The 17,578-nt window shown below is 57.9% G+C and overlaps 3 protein-coding genes across 3 annotated transcripts in view; 1 reads left to right on the forward strand and 2 right to left on the reverse strand.

Moving 5' to 3' along the window:
- Nucleotides 1-1,177: 1,177 nt before the first annotated feature.
- ETH_00032965 (uncharacterized protein) lies at nt 1,178-2,070 on the forward strand (the record flags this gene model as incomplete). The annotated part of the gene is made up of 4 exons (XM_013372706.1): nt 1,178-1,251; nt 1,671-1,771; nt 1,839-1,906; nt 1,993-2,070. The coding sequence occupies 4 exons, from the start codon at nt 1,178-1,180 to the stop codon at nt 2,068-2,070; spliced, it is 321 nt and encodes a 106-aa protein (XP_013228160.1).
- Nucleotides 2,071-2,655: 585 nt separating this feature from the next.
- Nucleotides 2,656-8,719, reverse strand: ETH_00032970 (uncharacterized protein; the record flags this gene model as incomplete). The annotated part of the gene is made up of 5 exons (XM_013372707.1): nt 2,656-4,397; nt 4,597-4,665; nt 4,808-5,014; nt 5,593-5,894; nt 6,192-8,719. 5 exons carry the CDS (start codon nt 8,717-8,719, stop codon nt 2,656-2,658), a joined length of 4,848 nt encoding a protein of 1,615 aa, XP_013228161.1.
- Nucleotides 8,720-13,251: 4,532 nt separating this feature from the next.
- The window catches only part of ETH_00032975 (uncharacterized protein), a gene marked incomplete at both ends in the record, with an annotated part of 6,362 nt that continues 2,035 nt past the window's right edge, over nt 13,252-17,578 (reverse strand). Inside the window, 4 exons of the mRNA XM_013372708.1 lie at nt 13,252-13,519; nt 13,764-14,044; nt 14,251-14,972; nt 15,196-17,577. Coding sequence (XP_013228162.1) covers nt 13,252-13,519; nt 13,764-14,044; nt 14,251-14,972; nt 15,196-17,577 — 3,653 coding nt within the window. The remainder of the gene's footprint in view (nt 13,520-13,763; nt 14,045-14,250; nt 14,973-15,195; nt 17,578) is intronic.

The following is a 17,578-nucleotide window of genomic DNA, read 5'->3' on the forward strand; positions in this document are numbered from 1 at the left end:
AGGACAATGCGTATCAGCCATGCTGAGATATATTAGGAGTGAATTAATGGGAAACGTTCTTATTCACTCTAATTCAGTAAAGTAAGATTCGTTGCACTCTGAGGTCGCAGGACACCTGACTGCAAGTTGAATGAGCTGAGGTGTACGCAGCTGAAAAATAAGGCTCAACAGCAGCCGCAGGGAACACTTCGCCTATCCTCTATGCCTAATCATATTTAGACCGATTAAATGAAAGGCACATTCGCTGCACTGCTAGCAGGGACCTCAGTGCTTGCAATTCGCGGAGTATGCGGACTGAAAGTGCATGTGGCTCCCAACGGTAACCCACTGCTTCACTGCCAACAGCATACTGAACTACAAAAAGAGTTTTTCTTGCACCATTTCAGGGCCTCTGGGGGCCCCTAGCCCAGGGAGCATCAGGGTGACTTCGGAGGAACCAGCAGCATATCGACCTGGAGGCACAAGAACCATTCCTAATGCCCTGGGTCCAGAGTACGGTGGTGGCCGACCGTGGCCATACTCAGGGCCTGATATCACGGAACTTCCAGTGGATGAAAAAGCAGCTGTTTCTGAGGCTGCTGCTCTTTCTGGGGCGGTAAGAAGGGCTCATATTGCTGTTGCTCTGTAGATCATGAACAACTGCTGTTGCTGATGCTGCAGGCACAGCCAATCGCGCTTCCGCAGCCAGCGGCTCCGCTTCCTGGTTTCTCAAAGCTAAACTTCGTAAGTAAATATTGGCCTGGGAAAAGAAACGCGTAAATGATTTAACTGCAGCCTTTGCCGCCATGGCTCAGTCAACTGATCAACACAGCAGCAGGAATAGCCTCTTTCATGAATGGACTAGGTGGGCATAATTCAACTTTAAAGAACAATTAACAAAAACAATAGTATCTGTTCTTTTGCACATGCAGGAGTTCCGGGAGCCCCTGATGTGACAACATGTATGTTTTGTTTTGCTGCTGCGGCTCCAAGCACGAAAGTTGAATTTGGACTCAGGCAGTTCTTCGCCAACTTTGAAAGAATTGATGGTTTGCGTTGAATCAGGCAAGAAAACTTTGGTTTATTCGTTGAATTTTGATTAATTTCATTTTTTTCATGTTTGCCTTGTCCAAAAGCAGCCGTGAACGAAGGAAAACAGCTTTTTCAAACAGGTACCAATTCGCGTTTCAGCTGCAAGATGAATTTCCGAATGACTGGGCCTTCAGCTCAAGAGATAGCCGTGCTGAACACGCGCGTCATGTCGGGGGGCAGGTAATAAAATGCCAAATCAGAATTCATGTTTTTCTTTCAACTCCAGCTTCCCTGCAGGCCGGCCGACGCGGCTCTGGCAAGGCTCAAGACCCTTGCGTCTCGGCCTTTTGCAAAGGACCTGATGAAAGCTCTCGGTAGACTAGCGATGCTGCTGCTGCTGCTGCTGCTGCTGCAGCTACTTGTTTTATTTCAATTGCTGCATACGTAAACTTTGACTCAGGCACTACGCTGATGTGCACGTGAGTTGCTGCTGCTGCACTTCAGGCGGGCCAAATGCTGTCTGCAGGTTTTGTATTTCTTTCTGTACAGGATGCTCATGCAGAAGGAAATGACCCCTGACAGGTCTCTCCACAATGCCTTCATTCTTTTTTCTTTCTTGAATAAACTTATCTTTTATTAATGGCTGCGGAACGCCACAGGCAGCGGTGGCAAGCCGGCTCCATCGTAACCACTGTGACAGATCTTCCCGTCGCCAGCGATGTCACTGACACCAAGTCCGGCGGCTTCGGCCATGTGAACGGTATGGCCCTGAAGCTCTTTAATCCAATTTGCTGCTTCGGCTAATTCCTGCTTTCCTGCTTCCTCAGTGGTTTTGCCGCGGCCCTCTCGCGTGCATCGCAGCGACAGGATTATTGAGCAGCTCAACAAAGGAATGGTAAGCAACTCGTCCCCCCCCAAAAAATATAAAAAGCCTTCCCAAAATTGCCATTTTAACTCATATTTTGTTCACTTCGTCTTCAGGATCCAGCAGAAACACTCTACGGCGCACTCGGCGTAGAGGGCAGAACTGACCTTCGCTTTCCACTCTCTGCTGTATAGACTCTCAGAAGAGTTAACTTGCAAAAGGGGCTTTAAAAGATTCACTTAAAATTATATACCTTCTGGGCCCCTCATAATTTCCCCAGCTGCTGCTGCGTTGCGCTTGGTTCCGTGCTGCTTACACTTACGGCGTTCAAAAGCTAAAAAGGAATTATCCTTCTTCTGCTGGCTATTTGAGATTGCAATTAGACTGGCTATTCCGAAAGCCATCTGGCCAGCTGGCTGGCCTCACCGTTGCTGCTCTTTTCAGACTTTTCAAGTCTGCAGATCTTAGAACTACCAAATCAAAGAAGTCACGTTGGCAACCCCTGCGCCTCTCAGCCCACCGCCTGCGTCTCCCACAGGAGATCCCGCGAGCTGCTGCAGCAGCAGCAGCAATGCCGAAAACAATTCATAAGCTGCAGCACCCGTTTAGCTTGGCCTCGCACAGGCCGAGGCTTGGCCACAGCAACAATGATGCTGCATATGCACCCTAAAGCTGCAGATTCCCTAGAGCTGCGCATAGACCTAATAGTATACACACGAAGCCCTAGGGCTGAACAACAACCTCGTGAAGACAAACGTCGCAGCGGCTTTGCCGCAGCATCAAAACGTTGGCTGAGCGAAGAAAGCTTGCTGCTGCTGCTGCTGCTCGTCAGCCACTGCACCTTGTGCGCCAGCACTCACTGCAGCAGCGCTGAGCTGAGAAAAAGGATCTGCAGCTGCAGGTAGGCGCTGTTGCTGCAGCTGCTGCGTTTGCAACTGTTGTGGCTGCATCAGTTGCTGCTGCTGCAGCAGCTGCTGCTGCTGGATGAATTGCTGCTGCTGCATCAGCTGCTGCTGTAGCACCCTTTGTTGAAGCAGCCGTTGCTGCAGCACCCGTTGCTGCAGCAGGTCCTGTTCATTCATAATCCCCTGTTGCTGCAGCAGGTCTTGGCTCGGTGGTGGCGCATGCTGCGGTATTCCCTGTTGTTGCTGCTGCTGCAGCAGCTCTGCTCTGTGCTGCAGTGCGTGGTAGTGCTGCTGCTGGTTCAGCAGCTGCAGCTGCTGCTCCATGCGCAGCTGCTGCTGCGACAACTCGTCAAAGTCCGCCCGCGCGGACTCTATCTCCCGCAGCTGCTCCGGTGTCACTGGCTGCTCCGGCATAGAAACCAATCTCCTGTACATACTTTGCCTACAGAGGGCCACTTCAGGTAGCTGCCGCTGGATCTCATCCATTTGCTGCAGCATCTCTAGGTGCTGCGCGCAGCAGTAGGGTTTCTGCTGCTGCTGCTGCTGCTGTGGCGGCGGGGGCGGGGCCTGCAAATGCTCAGGTACCAGCAGCGCTGAGAGCTGCTGCACCTGCACAGCAGCAGTGTGGTTGTTGCCGCACAAGCCACCCGCGATCCCCAGAGTCCCAGCCTGCTGCGGCTGCTGCTGCTGGTGCTGCGTCTCTGCTGCCGCCAGAGCGCCTGATGCTGCAAGGCCTGCTGCTGCTGCAGAGCATTGAAACGCTGCCGTTGCTGCTGCTGCTGCTGCGACTGCTTCCTGGTTAGCGGAAGACTGAGACGGGTCCATGGATTTCGCCGCCTCTCCAAGCACGTCTACCACCGCCGGGGTGCTGGCTGCTGCAGCAACTGCCGCAGCAGCAGCAGCAGCAGCAGACTCGGCGCCATGAAGGGACCCAGGCGAGGCGCAGCCCCTCTTCTGATCCAGACCCTCATACACAGCACTGTCGCTGCGGGGCCTCCTGCCCTTAGAGCTGAGGGGGCCCCCCCCGGGAGCCCCTACAAGAGCACTGGGGTTTCGGCGTCTTTTTCTTGCTTTCGCTCTACCGTCTTCATCTGCTGCAACAGCAGCGGCAGCAGGTGCTGCTGCTGCTGCTGCTGCTGCTGCTGCGTAGTCCCCGCCGTATGCCACATCACTAACAGGCTGCTGCTGCTGCTGCTGCTGCTGCTCGAGCGCACCTAAACCCGAGGGGTCCAGCTGAGGCAGTCCTTCAGCGGCGCCACACGGCGCGGGCTTCATCAGTTGCTGCTGCTGCTGCTGCTGCAGGTCCGGCTGTTGCGAGTGCAGCTCATGTTTGGGGGGGCATCCGTTTGCGGCCTCGAATGCGGATGGGTCTTCGAGCTTCGGCTCCTGCTGCTGCTGCTGCTGCGCCAAGGCCACCTCGGGGCTGGCCTCAGGGACCCCCACTGGTACCTGCTGGGACTCCTCCTCGTGCTCCACCCCGCCACGCCCAAGACCCATTCGCACTTCCTTTTCGTCATCGCCGTCCATCTCCAGCCGCGCCTCTATGGCGGCGCTGCGAGCTGCTGCTGCGCCCCCGGGGGTCTCTTCTACGGGGAAGGCTTTGGTCACCAGCTGGCCTGTAGATGCAGCGCAGCTCACTGACACGAAAAATAACAGCCAAGACAAAAAGGGCGCTGCAGAAGCTGCTGACGTAGCAGCAGACACAGTGGCAGAAATGCGGTGGCGGGACACATAGGGGCATCAGAGAAAGAGAAATGATGGAAAGGAAATATAAAGATAAGCAAAAACACGAGAAATATGCCTTTTTCGTCTTACCAGTCACTGGGTCGTGAGCTGCCGCCACCCAGGCGTTCGCCTCCGCGTCGAAGTAAACAGCAGGAGGCACTGAACAAGGCACAATGGGAAAGAATTCGCTCAAAAACTGACAGCAGCACCAGCATGTGCTGCAGCAACAACGGCGCGTGCAGCAGCAACAGCGCCATCGGAGCAGCAGCAACGGCAGCACCGCAGCGAAGCAGCAGCTCACTGCACGGCGATACATCCCAGTGTCCCTGGTGCAGCTTTTTCATTTCTTCTTCCAGCTCGAGCCTGGCCTCTATTGCCTTCCTCTTGGCGCCTTTCCAGCCGTAAACAGAAACCCGAAAGTAGCGGTTTATTTGGCTCTTGGTGCTCCGGTTCTTTATGTACGCCAGCCACGCATTGCCAGTGCGAGAAAACGAAACGCCCAGAATGCCTGAGCCCCAGAAAGCAAAAAAATCCATCCCTATTAGCACAGAAGCTGCAGGCTGCATGCATCTGCACCAGTTCAATTTGCAACGATTCACATTCTCACCGTTGCGCTGATTTAGAAACTGCATGCAGTTCGTACTATATAAATATCCGAAAACATTCATATTCTAGAGTGCATGCAACCAATAAGCCGGTAGTGAAATGCACTGCGTGAGGGATATGAACTTGAGTTACAGATGAGGAGAGCCCACAGTCGACATCCTCCATGTAATGCAGCAGCAGCGCAGCAGCAAGAGCAGCAGCAGTATAAGGATAAGCCGCCACAGCAGCGAGGCAGCGCGTGAGCAGGACAAACAGCAGAAAGCAGCAAAAGACGACAGCAGCAACACAGGAAGCCAAGAAGACAAAGAGGGCATCTTTGTTCGAGTTCATGGATCCGCAAAAATGCGGCAGTGCCACCGCTGCACCAATGCATGTAAAATATTTAATACAAATGCAGCACATTTACATTATTGCATATTTGATAAAACAAATAATATTCAAAGACAGCTTCCAGCCCGCGCCTCTGCTGCAACGCCTCACCGTTCCTGTGGCTGCTGCCCCGGCCGTTGACTCGAGCGGGCCCCATGGCCTGCTGCTCAGCCTTGACGCCGCTGCTGCTGCTGCTGCTGCTGCTGCTGTGGGCTGCACTGCTCAGCCCTGAAACTGCGGACCTTCTTGCACCTGCCCCTGTACGCATGCGGCGACGTGGCTGGGAAGGAGCCTCTGCTGCGTGTGCTGCAGCAAACTCCTTCTTGCTGTTGCTGCTGTTGCTGTTGCTACTGCTGCTGCGGCTGCTGCTCGCCTCCGTCGCTCCTTGAGTTCCGTCCGGCGCGTGGGCAAGCCTGCAGGCAAACAAAAGCAGCAGCGCCTCACTGCTAGCCTGCACTGTTGCAGCAGCACCGGCGAGCAGCCGCAGCAGCAGCAGCAAACACCGAAGAAGAGCCACAGCAGCAGCAATGGAGGATCACACAGAACACTGACACAGACTGGCTTTCGCCGCCGGTGCAGCGGAGCAATGACACTTCAGGAACTTTGCAGAGCTGCGCTGCTGCTTGTGAGCCTGCCGCTGCTGCACCCCGTTGCTGCTGCAGCGCGTGCTGCTGCTGCTGCTCCTGCTGCTGCATGTTGCTGCCGCTCACCTGCACTGTACGGACAGCTTGTAGGCCAAATCTTTGCCGTATTTCGTCACCGAGAAGGACTTCGAATGGGCGCTGCCATCTTCAACCCATCTCGCTTCCCAGCAGTTCCTCTGGGGGTCGAACACGACTCCAGGCACTCGCTCGGCCTCCGCTTGCTGCTGTTGCTGCTGCGGCTGCTGCTGCTGCTGCTGCGGCGGCGGCGGCGGCTGTCGCGGCTGCTGCAGCGGGGTCGGCTGCGGAGCCTGCGGCTGCTGCTCCTGCTGCTGCTGCAGCTGCTGCTGTTGTGACTGCTGCTGGGGATGAGGCTGTGACGGTTGCTGCTGCTGGGACGACGCTGGAGGCTGCTGCTGCTGCACCTGGGGAGGCTGAGGCTCTGCTTGCTGCTGCTCGTGTCGGTAGGCAGACCCGTGCCGACTTGGCACTTGTTGCTGCTGCTGCTGCTGCTGCTGCGGCTGCGGCTGCTGGTCAGCGTCTGCGCTTGCAACTGAGGCGCAGTCACTCTGGGGGTACTGGAAGCGGCGGTGTCTGCGCTTCGCAGCAGCAGCAGCTTCAGCAGACTGCTGCAGCTGCTGCACTACCTGCTGCAGCAATGGGGGCCGCGGCCGGCTGGGGTCATCGGGGCCCCGCAGCTTGTGCGGCAGCAGCGCGCAGGGGGCCCTCCAGGCACAAGAAGTGTGGAGAGCCACTTGGTTTTCAGCTGCTGCTTCATTTGCTGCTTCTTCGTCTGCTGCTGCAGCGCCGGCCGCCAGCGCTGCTGCTGCTGCTGCTTCTCCTTCCGGGCCCTCTCCGTCCTCCACCAGCCACCCCACTGCTGCTGCTGCTGCTGCTGCAGCAGACAAAATCGAGCGGCAGTCCGCCCAGGGGTGGATGGGGCCCCCATAGAGGTCTTCTTTATAGAGTTCGCCACAGCCTATACTGAGCGCCTCGGCCTCTTCTGCAGCAGGTGCTGCAGCAGCAGCAGCAGCAGCAGGAGCCGCTGCTGCGGCTGCTCCGGCTGGAGCAGGAACCGGAGGCTCGACGCCCTCCCCAGGCGCCGCTCCTGTTTCCGCTGCCGTTGCTGCTGCTGCTGCTGCTGCTGCTGCTGGGAGTGACGGCGCCCCTGAGCTGTCTCGCTCAGCCGCTGCGGGATCTGAAGCGTCTTCTTGCCGGTCTCCTTGTGCTGCTTGCTGCTGCTCCTGCTGCTGCTGCTGCTCCTGCTGCAGCTTGAGGGCGACTTCCCGGCGCTGCCGGAGAACAGCCTCTCGTATCTGCTGTTGCTTCTGCTGCTGCTGCAGCCTCTCAGCGTCACAAGCCACCAAGTAGTGCCGCAGCACATCAGTAGTTTCTAAATAAAGATCAGCAGCAGAATCGAACTCATCCGCCACTTGTCCGTTTCCGAAGAGGACGGGCCCCCCGATGAGCTGCTGCGGCCGCGGCTGCTGCTGCTGCTGCTGCTGCAGCTGCTTCAGCTGCTGCTCCTCCTCGTGCTGCAGCACGTCCAGCATGCCCAGCCCCAAAGCCGGCGGCGCAGCTGAGAGACGAACCACTGAAGGGTCAACAGCCCAAGAAAGCTTTGGCTGCTGCGTGGGCGGCCCCCCTTCAGCTTTTGCTGCTGCTGCTGCTGCTGCTGCAGCTGCGGAGCTGTCTGCTGCTGCTGCTGCGTCTGCAGCAGCCGGAGCCGCCGGAGGCCCAGCAGCAGCAGCAGCAGCAGCAGCAGCGTCGTCGTCGTGAAGATCGTCCAGCTCCTTCGTCAGCTCCGCCAGCCGAACGTAAATATCGGCTAAGTCCGAACGCAGGGCTTCTGCATGCATGCCGAAGCGCTGCAGCCCCACTTCAGCAGCAGCAGCAAAAGCGCGCAGCTGCTGCGCTGCTTCGTCCATTTTCTTCGACAGCAGCGCGAGGTCCGCGGCCCCGCAGGCCCCCTCGCCCTCCGCCGCTGCTGCAGCAGCCGCTGCAGCAGCAGCTGCTGCTACTGCAGCAGCTGCAGCAGAGGAAGTCCCATTGCGAGGCAGCAGCCCTGAGGGAGAGGGGCCCCCCTCCGCCTCAGAAGCAGCGCAGCAGCTCTCTTGGGCTGCTACTGTCCCCTGCAGGTCTTCAGCTTCCCCCCCGCTGCTGCTGCTGCTGCTGCTGCCGACCCCAGGGGGCCCCCAAGGGGCCCCTGGGGTCGGCTCGGATGGGGGCCAAGACGGGGCCCCCAGACCTTTCAGATCCACGAAGATGCTCCGCCTAATGATACTGTCTTCTGCCCCATCTGCTGCTCCTGCTGCTGCTTCAGCAGGTGCAACAGATGCTGCTGTTGCTGCATCTTCTGCATGCACATCCTTTTCTGTGGGCAGCTGCTGGGGTCCCGGGGGCCCCTTGGGGGCCCCCTGCTGAGCGGCCCCCAAATGAGCGGACGCATTGTTTTCCTGCTGCTGTTGCCCTAGCCCCTTATTCTGCTGCTGTCGCTGCTGCTGCTGCTGCTCCTGCTGTAGCTCCAGCTGCTGTAGTTGTTGCTCCTGCTGCAGCTGCTGCAGGTCCAGGCCCTGGGCCTCAGGGGTGCTCGTCATAGGGTTGGCAAGGGCCCCAACGGCAGCAAAGGGGCCCTTAAAGGCGAGGCATGGAGAGGCCTATCTGCTGTTGCTAGCTGCTGCGCAAGCTGCAGTCCTTGCTGCTGCTGCTGCTGCTGCGCTGAATGCCCACGCCCAGCATAGCCCCAGCAATGGAAAGCCAGGGGCCTCTCGAGGGCCCCTGAAGAGACCCTGCCTTCCTCTCCGTTGCGCCTCTGGAGTCTAAGACAAAGTCTGGCAGCAGCTCGTAGCTGCTGCTGCAGCAGCAGGGAGCTGCAGGGCCGCTCGCGCTGCTGCTCCGCCTGCGCTGCTGCTGGAAAATGTGAAGGCCCTGGAGGCCAGCAGCCTTAAGAAGATTATGAGCTTTTAGGAGGGACCGGCTTGCAGCACAGCAGTAGCAGCAGCAGCAGCAGCAGCCAAGGCGCGTACGTGAACGGCAGCAGCAGGAGCAGCAGCAACGGAGATAAGGCTAGATGGTAATAGCTCCTCAGGTTGCTGTCTCAGAAGCCCGCGGGATGCCCTGGTCTAGGCGCAACGACTTGGCCCGAAAAATGCGTACAGAACTACAGAGGAGCCCCGCGCTGCTGCTGCTGCTGCTGCTGCTGAGGCCGACGGCAGCAGCTACAGAGTAAGCGGTCTGCAGCTTACTGTATTTACGCAGCGGCAATATGTTTCGGGAAGAGATAAAAAACAACAAAAGTAACCCCGCCTTACACTTGTTAGTACAAAAGGAGGGCCCCAGGGGCAGCAGCAGCCGTACAGCAGCAGGACGTACATGTAGCGTAGGGGCAGCATGGGGGAAGGCAGCAGCGGCACAGCGTCTGCGGCTGCACTGCTGTGTACTAACCTGCTCTTTAGTGATTTTAAAATCGAATTTGAAAAGACTTTTGCTGCTCCAGTGCTCCGCTCCGAACACAGCCGTTTAATTAGCTGCTCAGGTGCACTCCCAGCGCCTCTGCATGCCCGCAGAGGCCCCACCCACGGCTGTGCTGCTGCTGCAGCGCAGCAGCGCCTAAGAACTAAAGCTTTTCTTCTCTAAGGGGCCATATTTTTCTCGCAGCTCGGATGCGGGAGGCCCGCCGCCTCTGGGGGGCAGCAGCTAGTTGATTTGCGGGCTCTGCGCCGCCAGCCGCGCCGCTGCTGCGGCTGCTGCTGCTGCTGCGGCTGCTGCAGCGCAGCAAGCGTAGCTTCACAGTCACATAGGAAACCCAAAAGCAGGCCAGGGGCCCCTTAAGAGGCCCCCTGCCACCATCCAGCCAGCTAAACCCCCAAAGCCTCGAAGCAGCAGCAGCAGCTAGCCACGCCGAGCTGCTGGGGTCCCCCGGGGCCTACACACCCAGCCCAGGCTTTAGCCCAGGAAGCTCTGCTGCTGCCTCCGGCTTAAACTGCTGAGCCTTTTGCTGCAGCATGTGGGGCCCTGTGGCTGGGGGGCTTATGTGGAACTCCAGGAGCTGCTATTAACTACTGGTATAATATATTCTCATTAATAAAATTGGCTCTTTTATTTTTGCTGCACTAAGGCAGCTGTTGAAGGCCAACACGGAAAGACAAAAAGTGCCGCCGCAGCATCTTGCTGCTGCTGCCGAATCAAGTAGCACCGCAACAGACGTACAGGCAACTGCACTGAAGATGAATCTGCTGCTGCTGCTTTTGCTGCTGCTGCTTATGCTGCTGCTGCTGCTTCTGTTTTAAACTTATGTGCCCGAATTCAAACACCAAGCCACCGCAGCAGCATCACCCACCCATTCTGCAGTTCCTCAGCGACGCGGTTGGCTCTGTCTGCCCCGGCCAAACCCTAGCTGGCAGCAGCGCTGCCCGCTCAAGCTTTCAATCCTTTGGTGGCATTAAAAGGGATTATTTATGCACAATTCTGCATTAATAGATCTGGCATTGCATCCGTGTTCTTCATCTGCAGCAGCTGATCGATTAGCTGCAGCTTCGAGCCTCTGCGGAAACAGCTTTGTGCGGTGCTGCAGCACCGCAACAGATCTGCAAACGGAAACAGCAAGTTGCTAGATTAACCCGAACAGAGAACAAAATAACACGAATTGTGGACGCAGCAAATGGTGCTATCCTTGGGGTGGGTGCTGCTGCATCCTCTTGCAGCCAACTGCAGCAGCCAACGTGCAGCAGCAGCATGAACCAGAGGCGCCGCTACAGCGCCTGCTGGCTCCGCGCTGCGTTATTTTAAGAATTTTAAAGACCGAAATACAAAAGTATAGATCTTGAAGGCTGCACAAAACCCCAGATCGCTCGCCAGACTTCGATTTGCTGTGTGACTGTGCTCAAGAGTTGCTCTTCACCGGCGGAGCAGCAGCAACTCCTCCAGCTCCAGCTGCTGCCCAGCAGCAGGCAAGCTTTTGCCAAGAAAAACTGCGGCTTAGCTTGACAGAGATGCAAGCCAGAGCTTCTCTTGTGTGCATGAATTGTCTAGCCCTGCTCCGCTCCCATAGAGATGCATGCATGCAAAACGCTGCCATGCTGATATGGCATTGCATGCAAACCCTTTAGCTGCAGCTGCACTGGCGCAGAAGGCAGATACGAGAGGGATAATTTAGTAAACTCGTAGCAGCATTTTCTGCAGAAGACACACAGGCAGGCACAGACGCCTGGGCTAGCCGCAGCAAATGGCACGAAGATCAGCATGATCAGCAGCAGCAAATGCTGAGATAGCCTCACTAAAACTGCAGCAGCTCTAGTGGAACTGTGGGAGCGAACTCGATATTGCTCTCAAGGAGAGGTTTGCTGCTTGTCTGCCTTAGCCACAGCACTGAGCTGCTGCAGGCTGTCTTGCTGCAGCACAGATGAAATACTTAAAAGCTCTGGCGGTCAGAGAAGCCGGGGAATTAAGTTCAATGGTATTAAAGGGGCAACTTTCCTCAAAAAGTTCTCATTCTATATATGTTGGCAATCGCTGAATCTGCACAACTGAACAAACTGCGTCGCCCAGTTCAGAAGGGAATTTGTGTCTCGAAGCCGATCCTATGTACATTTAAAAGGCAATTCAATTTGCTTTTAGGGCAAATTAAACTGTTTTTAAAACAAATTGTTTCAAAAACAATTAAAAAATGTAAGTAGGATCAGTCATTCAATGTTGAAAAAATCGGAAAGCAAGCTGAACGCTCCTCTTGCAAAAGTCAGCCAACCTGCTTCGAACGCTTTCCAGCGCCGCGCATAGAAAGCTGAAAATAAATGACTCCCTTAATCTTTTTAAACTATGAAAACTTGAATATGCAGCTACAATCATTTACAGAAGGCTTGGATGTGCGGCTACAGTTATTTGTAAAAGGCTTTTAAGCCTTTTACAGCAGCTACAATCATTTGTAAAAAGGTACAGTGAGGCTTGGGGGGGCAAATTTATTTGCACTTTGAACTTCGCCTGTTGTTTAATGAACAGGATCTTTCTTTTAAAGAAGAGGCAGATACGGCTGCACGGGCTCTCGGGTAGCCGGCGCGAGTTATGGCTAGCTGAGGGAGCTACGACTAGCTAGCGAGAGTTATGGCCTTCTAGGGAAAGCTATGGCTAGCTAGAGAGAGCTATGGCTAGCTAGGGAGACGAATGGCTAGCCAGCGAGAGTTACGGCTAGCTAGCTTGACGGATCTATGGCTAGCTGGGGAGAAGGGAAAGCTGCTGCTTTTGCCTTTGAGGTCGCTGCTGCGACCTCAAAGGCAAAAGCAGCAGCTTGGCCACCAGCAGCAGACGCTGGAAATGCAACATTACAAATTAAACTATAAAATAATATTCTGTTGTATTTAATGCAGCAAAAGCTGCTGCTCGCCGCTATGTACATGAGGGCACTGGCGCAGTGCCGAGAGCCGCAACTTGCGCATAATTTGCATGCGCTGCAGATGCATGTTGCCTACATAAAAGCTGCTGCTGCTAAAAGGCTCTCGTGCTGCGCTGCAGCAGCAGCAGCAGAATCAGCAGCAACATGGCTCCTGATGGCCAGCCGCAGCTTCCGAGCAAAAGCTGCCTTCTCAGCATCCTCAGAAGGACCCGCAGCAGCACCGGAGTGGAAATGCGGCGGATTTAAGAGCAGCTGCTTCTACTGCAGCAGAGGCGGGTATTTGCTGCTGCTGTTGTTGCTGCTGCTGGGCATCGGCCCCCGGTGCACTGCTTTGCCTCATAGCCAACTAAATATCATTTTGCTTCCTAAATAAGAGGGCCCCCCAACGCTCCAAGCCAATTGCTGCTCCCTTGGAAATATCCAAAACTACAACAGGCCCCCACTACGGGGGGCCCCTACTACAGGGGCTCCCATAGTGGGCCGCTCTACGGGGGGCCCCCACTACGGGGGTCCTCCACTATAGGGGGCCCCCACTACGGGGGGCCCCCACTACAGGGGGCCCCCACTACGGTGGGCCCCCAGTAAGGAACTAATAAGACAATTGAGTACTGTTTAGGGTCCGAAGCGTGCAGTGCAGCAGCAGCAGCAAACTAGCAGATTTTCGTTTTTGCTGCCTTACGGTTCCACTAGCTACTCAGCCAAGTATTTATGAACTTCCGGTTGCCTCTGGCAGCAAAGCCAGGGCTACTTGACAAAAGAGCGGCTCTCCAGCTGCAGCGCCAGCCGCAGCAAACGGCCTATCCGCTGCTGCTGCTGCTGCTGCTGCTCTGCAGCTTCAGCTAGCCAGGAGTCTAGGGCCTCGCGCTGCAGCGGGTGGTCCCGCGGCAAATGCAGGCGGGCCAAAAGAAGCGCTAAAGAAACCAAATTGGAGTGTATGTACACCTCCACTGCCTCCGCCGCCAACCCACACACCAGCAGCAGCGCAGCTCGCATATGAGGAGAGCTGCATGACCTGAGCGCCACAGCAGCAGCAGCAGCAGCAGCAGCAGCAGCAGTAGCCGTAATCCCTTCTGTAGCGTCCATAGCAGCAGCAGCATCACGGATAGAAGCACAGCTAGTGCTAATACCGTCCCCGCTAGCCAGTTAGCTAGCCACCTAGCTAGCTAGGTAGCTAGCTAGTTAGTTGGCTAGCCGGCTAGCTAGCTAGCTAGCTAGCTGCTGTGCTGCTGATGGCGCTAAGACCCCAGGGCGCTAACCTGTTTGAAGAAAGGAAGCTGCCAGCTAGCGAAGTCCGCGCTGCGGGGTGGAGGCCCATTGCTGCAGCAACGGCAAGCCAGAACCAAGAGCAGCAGCAGCAACTGCTGCTGCTGCTGCTGCTGCTGCTGCTGTCACTGGCTTCCGCAAGGAGCTTCCCGGCTGCAAGTTCCTGCTGCATCTCCTGCTGCTGCCACGGCAGCTCCCCGTGCAGCTCAAGGGCCGCGTGGGGCCCCGAAAGCCACAAGGCCGCGAGGCGAGCAGCAAAGCCGGAGGGGTCTTCCTGCAGAAAGGCAGCAGCAAAAAGAATAGACAGCTAGCAGCAGTGCTGCCTGAGAAGCAGCAGCTGCTGCCAGTGATGCTGCTGCTGTTGCTGAAAGACGTCGGCTGCTGCTGCTGCTGTTACTCAGCGACTACGTTCTGCTGCTGCTGCTACTGCTGCAGGCGATGCTCCTCTTGCCGTGGCTGCTGCGGCCCTTCAAGGCATACCTTCTTTGAGCCGCTGAGAAGGCAAGGAAGAGCTGCCGCAGCAGCAGCCCGCGCGGCTTGGCTGTTGTCCCCCAGCAAGAACAGCAGCAGCCACGCGCTCTGCTGCTCCTGCTGCTGCTCCTGCTGCTCCTGCTGCAGCTGCTGCTCTGGTTGCCCATGCAGCAACTGGCCGTCTACGTACATAGTTGCTGCCTCCACTGCAGCTTTACTAAAGCTGTCAACCCTCAGGCTGCTGCAGTGCTGCCGCAGCTGCTGCAGCCCTTGGGATGAATTGACACAACCGCAGCAGGCTCCCTCTACTGCAGCAGCAGCTGCCCCAGCAGCAGCAGCAGGTTCACTGAAGTTAACAGTTGCTGCTGCAGCTGCTTCCAATTTAACAGACGCTTCTGTCCCACATGCTGCACTGCTCTTAGCCGCGGGAGAGGACGGCGTGTTTGAGGCGGCTATGCTGGGAGCTGCTTCCGTTGCTGCTGCTGCTGCAGCTGCTGCTGTGGTTGTTGCTGCTGTTGCGGGGGTCCCCTCACGCAGGTCGCCACTGGCGGCAGCGCCTGCTGCCTGGCTGGCAGGGGCTGTTCCAGCTTCGTGCTGCTGCTGTGCTGCTGCTTTGGCGTGCCCCGCCTTCGGTGCTGCTGCTGCTGCTGCTGTAGAGGGCTTCTTGCTAGGGGGAGGGTACAGAGGCAGGCGAAGAGGGTCCCATAGAAAGACGCATTGCTCGACTCCCCCTGAGTTCGCAGCAGCAGCACGGCTGCACATGCAGATTAGCTGCAGCAGCAGCAGCAGCACGATGTCCAGCAGATGCAGCGCTGGACAGCCTTACCCGTAGGTGCTGCTGCTGTAGCTTTGCACCCTAAACCCTACCTCTAGGCCCTAAACTCTAGCCCCCGGTGCTGCGCTAAGCTCTTGGGCTGCAGCAGGCCCTGCTGCTAAGGAGCTGCTGCTGCTTACCTATCAGCAGCAGCACCGCGTAGGGCACCAGCTGCTCCACCCAGCAGCAGCGCAGCAGCTGGCCCCCGCTTTGCTGCTGCTCCACAGAGGCCCCCGAGCAGCTGCGGAGGCAGGCCAGCGGCGTCGCTGCAGGTTTGATACGTCGCAGGTGCTGCAGCGCCGCCCCTGCCCCCGGCCTCCCCTGCTGCTGGTGCTGCTGCTGCTGCTGCTCTGCTGCAGCAGCTTCCTGCTGCGCCCCCGGCGCCGCAGCAGAAGCAACTGAAACCACAACAGCAGCACCTCCCGCACAGGTGGCTCCCAGAAGGAATTGGGGGCGGCTTAGCTGCCCCTTGGGGTCTCGGGTCCACCGCAGGACCCAGGCCAGGCTAGTGAGTGCCCAGCTGCTGCTGCTGCTGCTCTTTTGCTGCTGCTGCTGCTGAGCTGCGGCGTTTCCCCCGGCGCCGTTGCTCGCAGGCGTCGCTGCAGCAGCAGCTGCTGCTGCGTGAGCCGCAATGCTGCTGTGGCTGCAGCAGCAGATGTCCAACAAAGCCCGGGTCTCGGCTATTGAGCGCTGCGCGCTTTGCTGCAGCAACAGCAGCAGCAACAACTCCCGCCAAGCAGCAAGCCAAAGACCTCCCTCAGCGTCACCTACGGCCAGCAGCGCTTCTGTCGCAGAGAACTCACACGCAGGGCGTGTTGCTGCTGCTGCTGCTGCTGCTGCACCATCCTGAGTGGCTGTAGCAGCCTCTGGGCTGCAGCAAGGGACACTGCTGCTGGTCTCGCCCTCCCAAACTGCTGCTGCTGTTGGTCTGCTGCTGAGGGACAGAGGGAGCCTTCCCAGGGAAACGAAAGCCACCGGGGCCGCCGCCCCGCTGCTGCTGCTGCTGCTGGTGCTGCTTGTGCTGCTGGGGTTGGGATCGCTGCTGCTGGTCCTGTGCGGCGGCACCACTGCTGCCATGACGTGTAAGTGAACCTGGGGCTGTTTGCCGTGCGGGTGCTGCTGCTGCTGCTGCTGCTGCTGGCGCTGCTGCAGTTTGCCGTCGAAGACGCACAACAGCTGGGCCTGGGCTGCGCTGGCAGCTGCAGCACAAGACGCAGCAGCCTCAGGGCTGTAGCCGAGCACCTTTGCTGCTGCAGCGACATGCTGCTGCAGTGCCGCTAATGCTGCAGCGGGGAGGCCTCTGGGCACAGACACAGCGAACGGCAGCAGCCCTGAAAGCTGCTCCATTCGCACGCGAGGCCCTGCAGCAGCAGCAGCTGCTTCTGCTGCTGCCTCTGCCGGGGAGTCGTTTTCCGCGAAAGCCACAACCACGGGGCTGCAGCACTGCTGCTCTTCGTGCTGCTGCTGCAGCTGCTGTTGCTGCTGCTCCTGACGCCGCCACTGCTGCTGCTGCTGCTGCGGCTGCGCTGGCTGGGCTGCTGGCATGCAGGGCTGAGAAACAAGTATTTGCCCTGTTGCTGTTCCCGCGACCAGCAGCCATGCGGGCTGCTGCTGCCGCTGTTGCTGCTGCTGCTGCTTCTGCTGCTGCTGCAATTCTGCCTGACGAGGAGTCCCCTCCTGCCACGCCTCTGCACCTTCTGCAGCAGCGGCACAAGCCGCTGCGGTGTCCACGTCCGTTTCCTCGCCTGCCTGGCCGGCTGCCGCAGGTCCTTCGCTGCTGCTGCTGCTGCTGCTGCTGCTGGCAGAGCAGCAGGCGCCGCAGCAGTGCGGCAGCCGCAGCCAGCAGAGCTCAGTAGTGGGGGCAACTAGGGCCTGTCTGGTGGAGAGGAGAGTGACAGCGCGCTGCTGCTGCTGCTGCTGCCAGCCCTCAGAAGTCTCCTGCTGCAGCAAACCGAAATGGCCGTCCCCCAGCCCGAAGGCCACAAGGCCCGGCCAGCGCGGGTGTACAGACACCGCAGCTACTGCTGCCTGCAGATCTCTCCAGTACAAAGCAGAAGAGAAGGGTTTGCAGCAGCTGAGAAGCTCAAGGGGGGACCGCTGCAGCGGCTTCTGCTGCTGCTGCTGCTGCTGCTGCTGCTGCTGTTGCTGTTGTTCGTTTTGAGGCGGCAGGGGTGGCAGGGCAGCCGGGAAGGGCAGCGCTGGCTGCAGCTGCTGCTGCTGCGCAGCAGCCGAAGCAGCAGCAACCGCTGGTGGCAGCAAGTAAACCTCAGGCTCTACCATGGGCAGCAGCGGCTGCAGCGGCAGCAGCTGCTGCAGCTGTGCACCCCCAGCAGAAGATATATCAGCAGCACGAATTGTTGCATCTCCACAAGCAACAGAAACTCGAGAAGGATAAACAAGAGAAGAAGACAGTGACTGGACCCAGCCGCCTAAGCAGCCCAGCCTCCACATTAGGCTTGCCTTCTGTGGGGCGTTAGCAGCAGCAGCAGCAGCAGCAGCAGCAGCAGCAGCTGCGGCGGCGGC

This window comes from Eimeria tenella, genomic scaffold (assembly GCF_000499545.2).
Source record: "Eimeria tenella Houghton genomic scaffold, Eth_scaff104, whole genome shotgun sequence".
NCBI lineage: Eukaryota > Apicomplexa > Conoidasida > Eucoccidiorida > Eimeriidae > Eimeria > Eimeria tenella.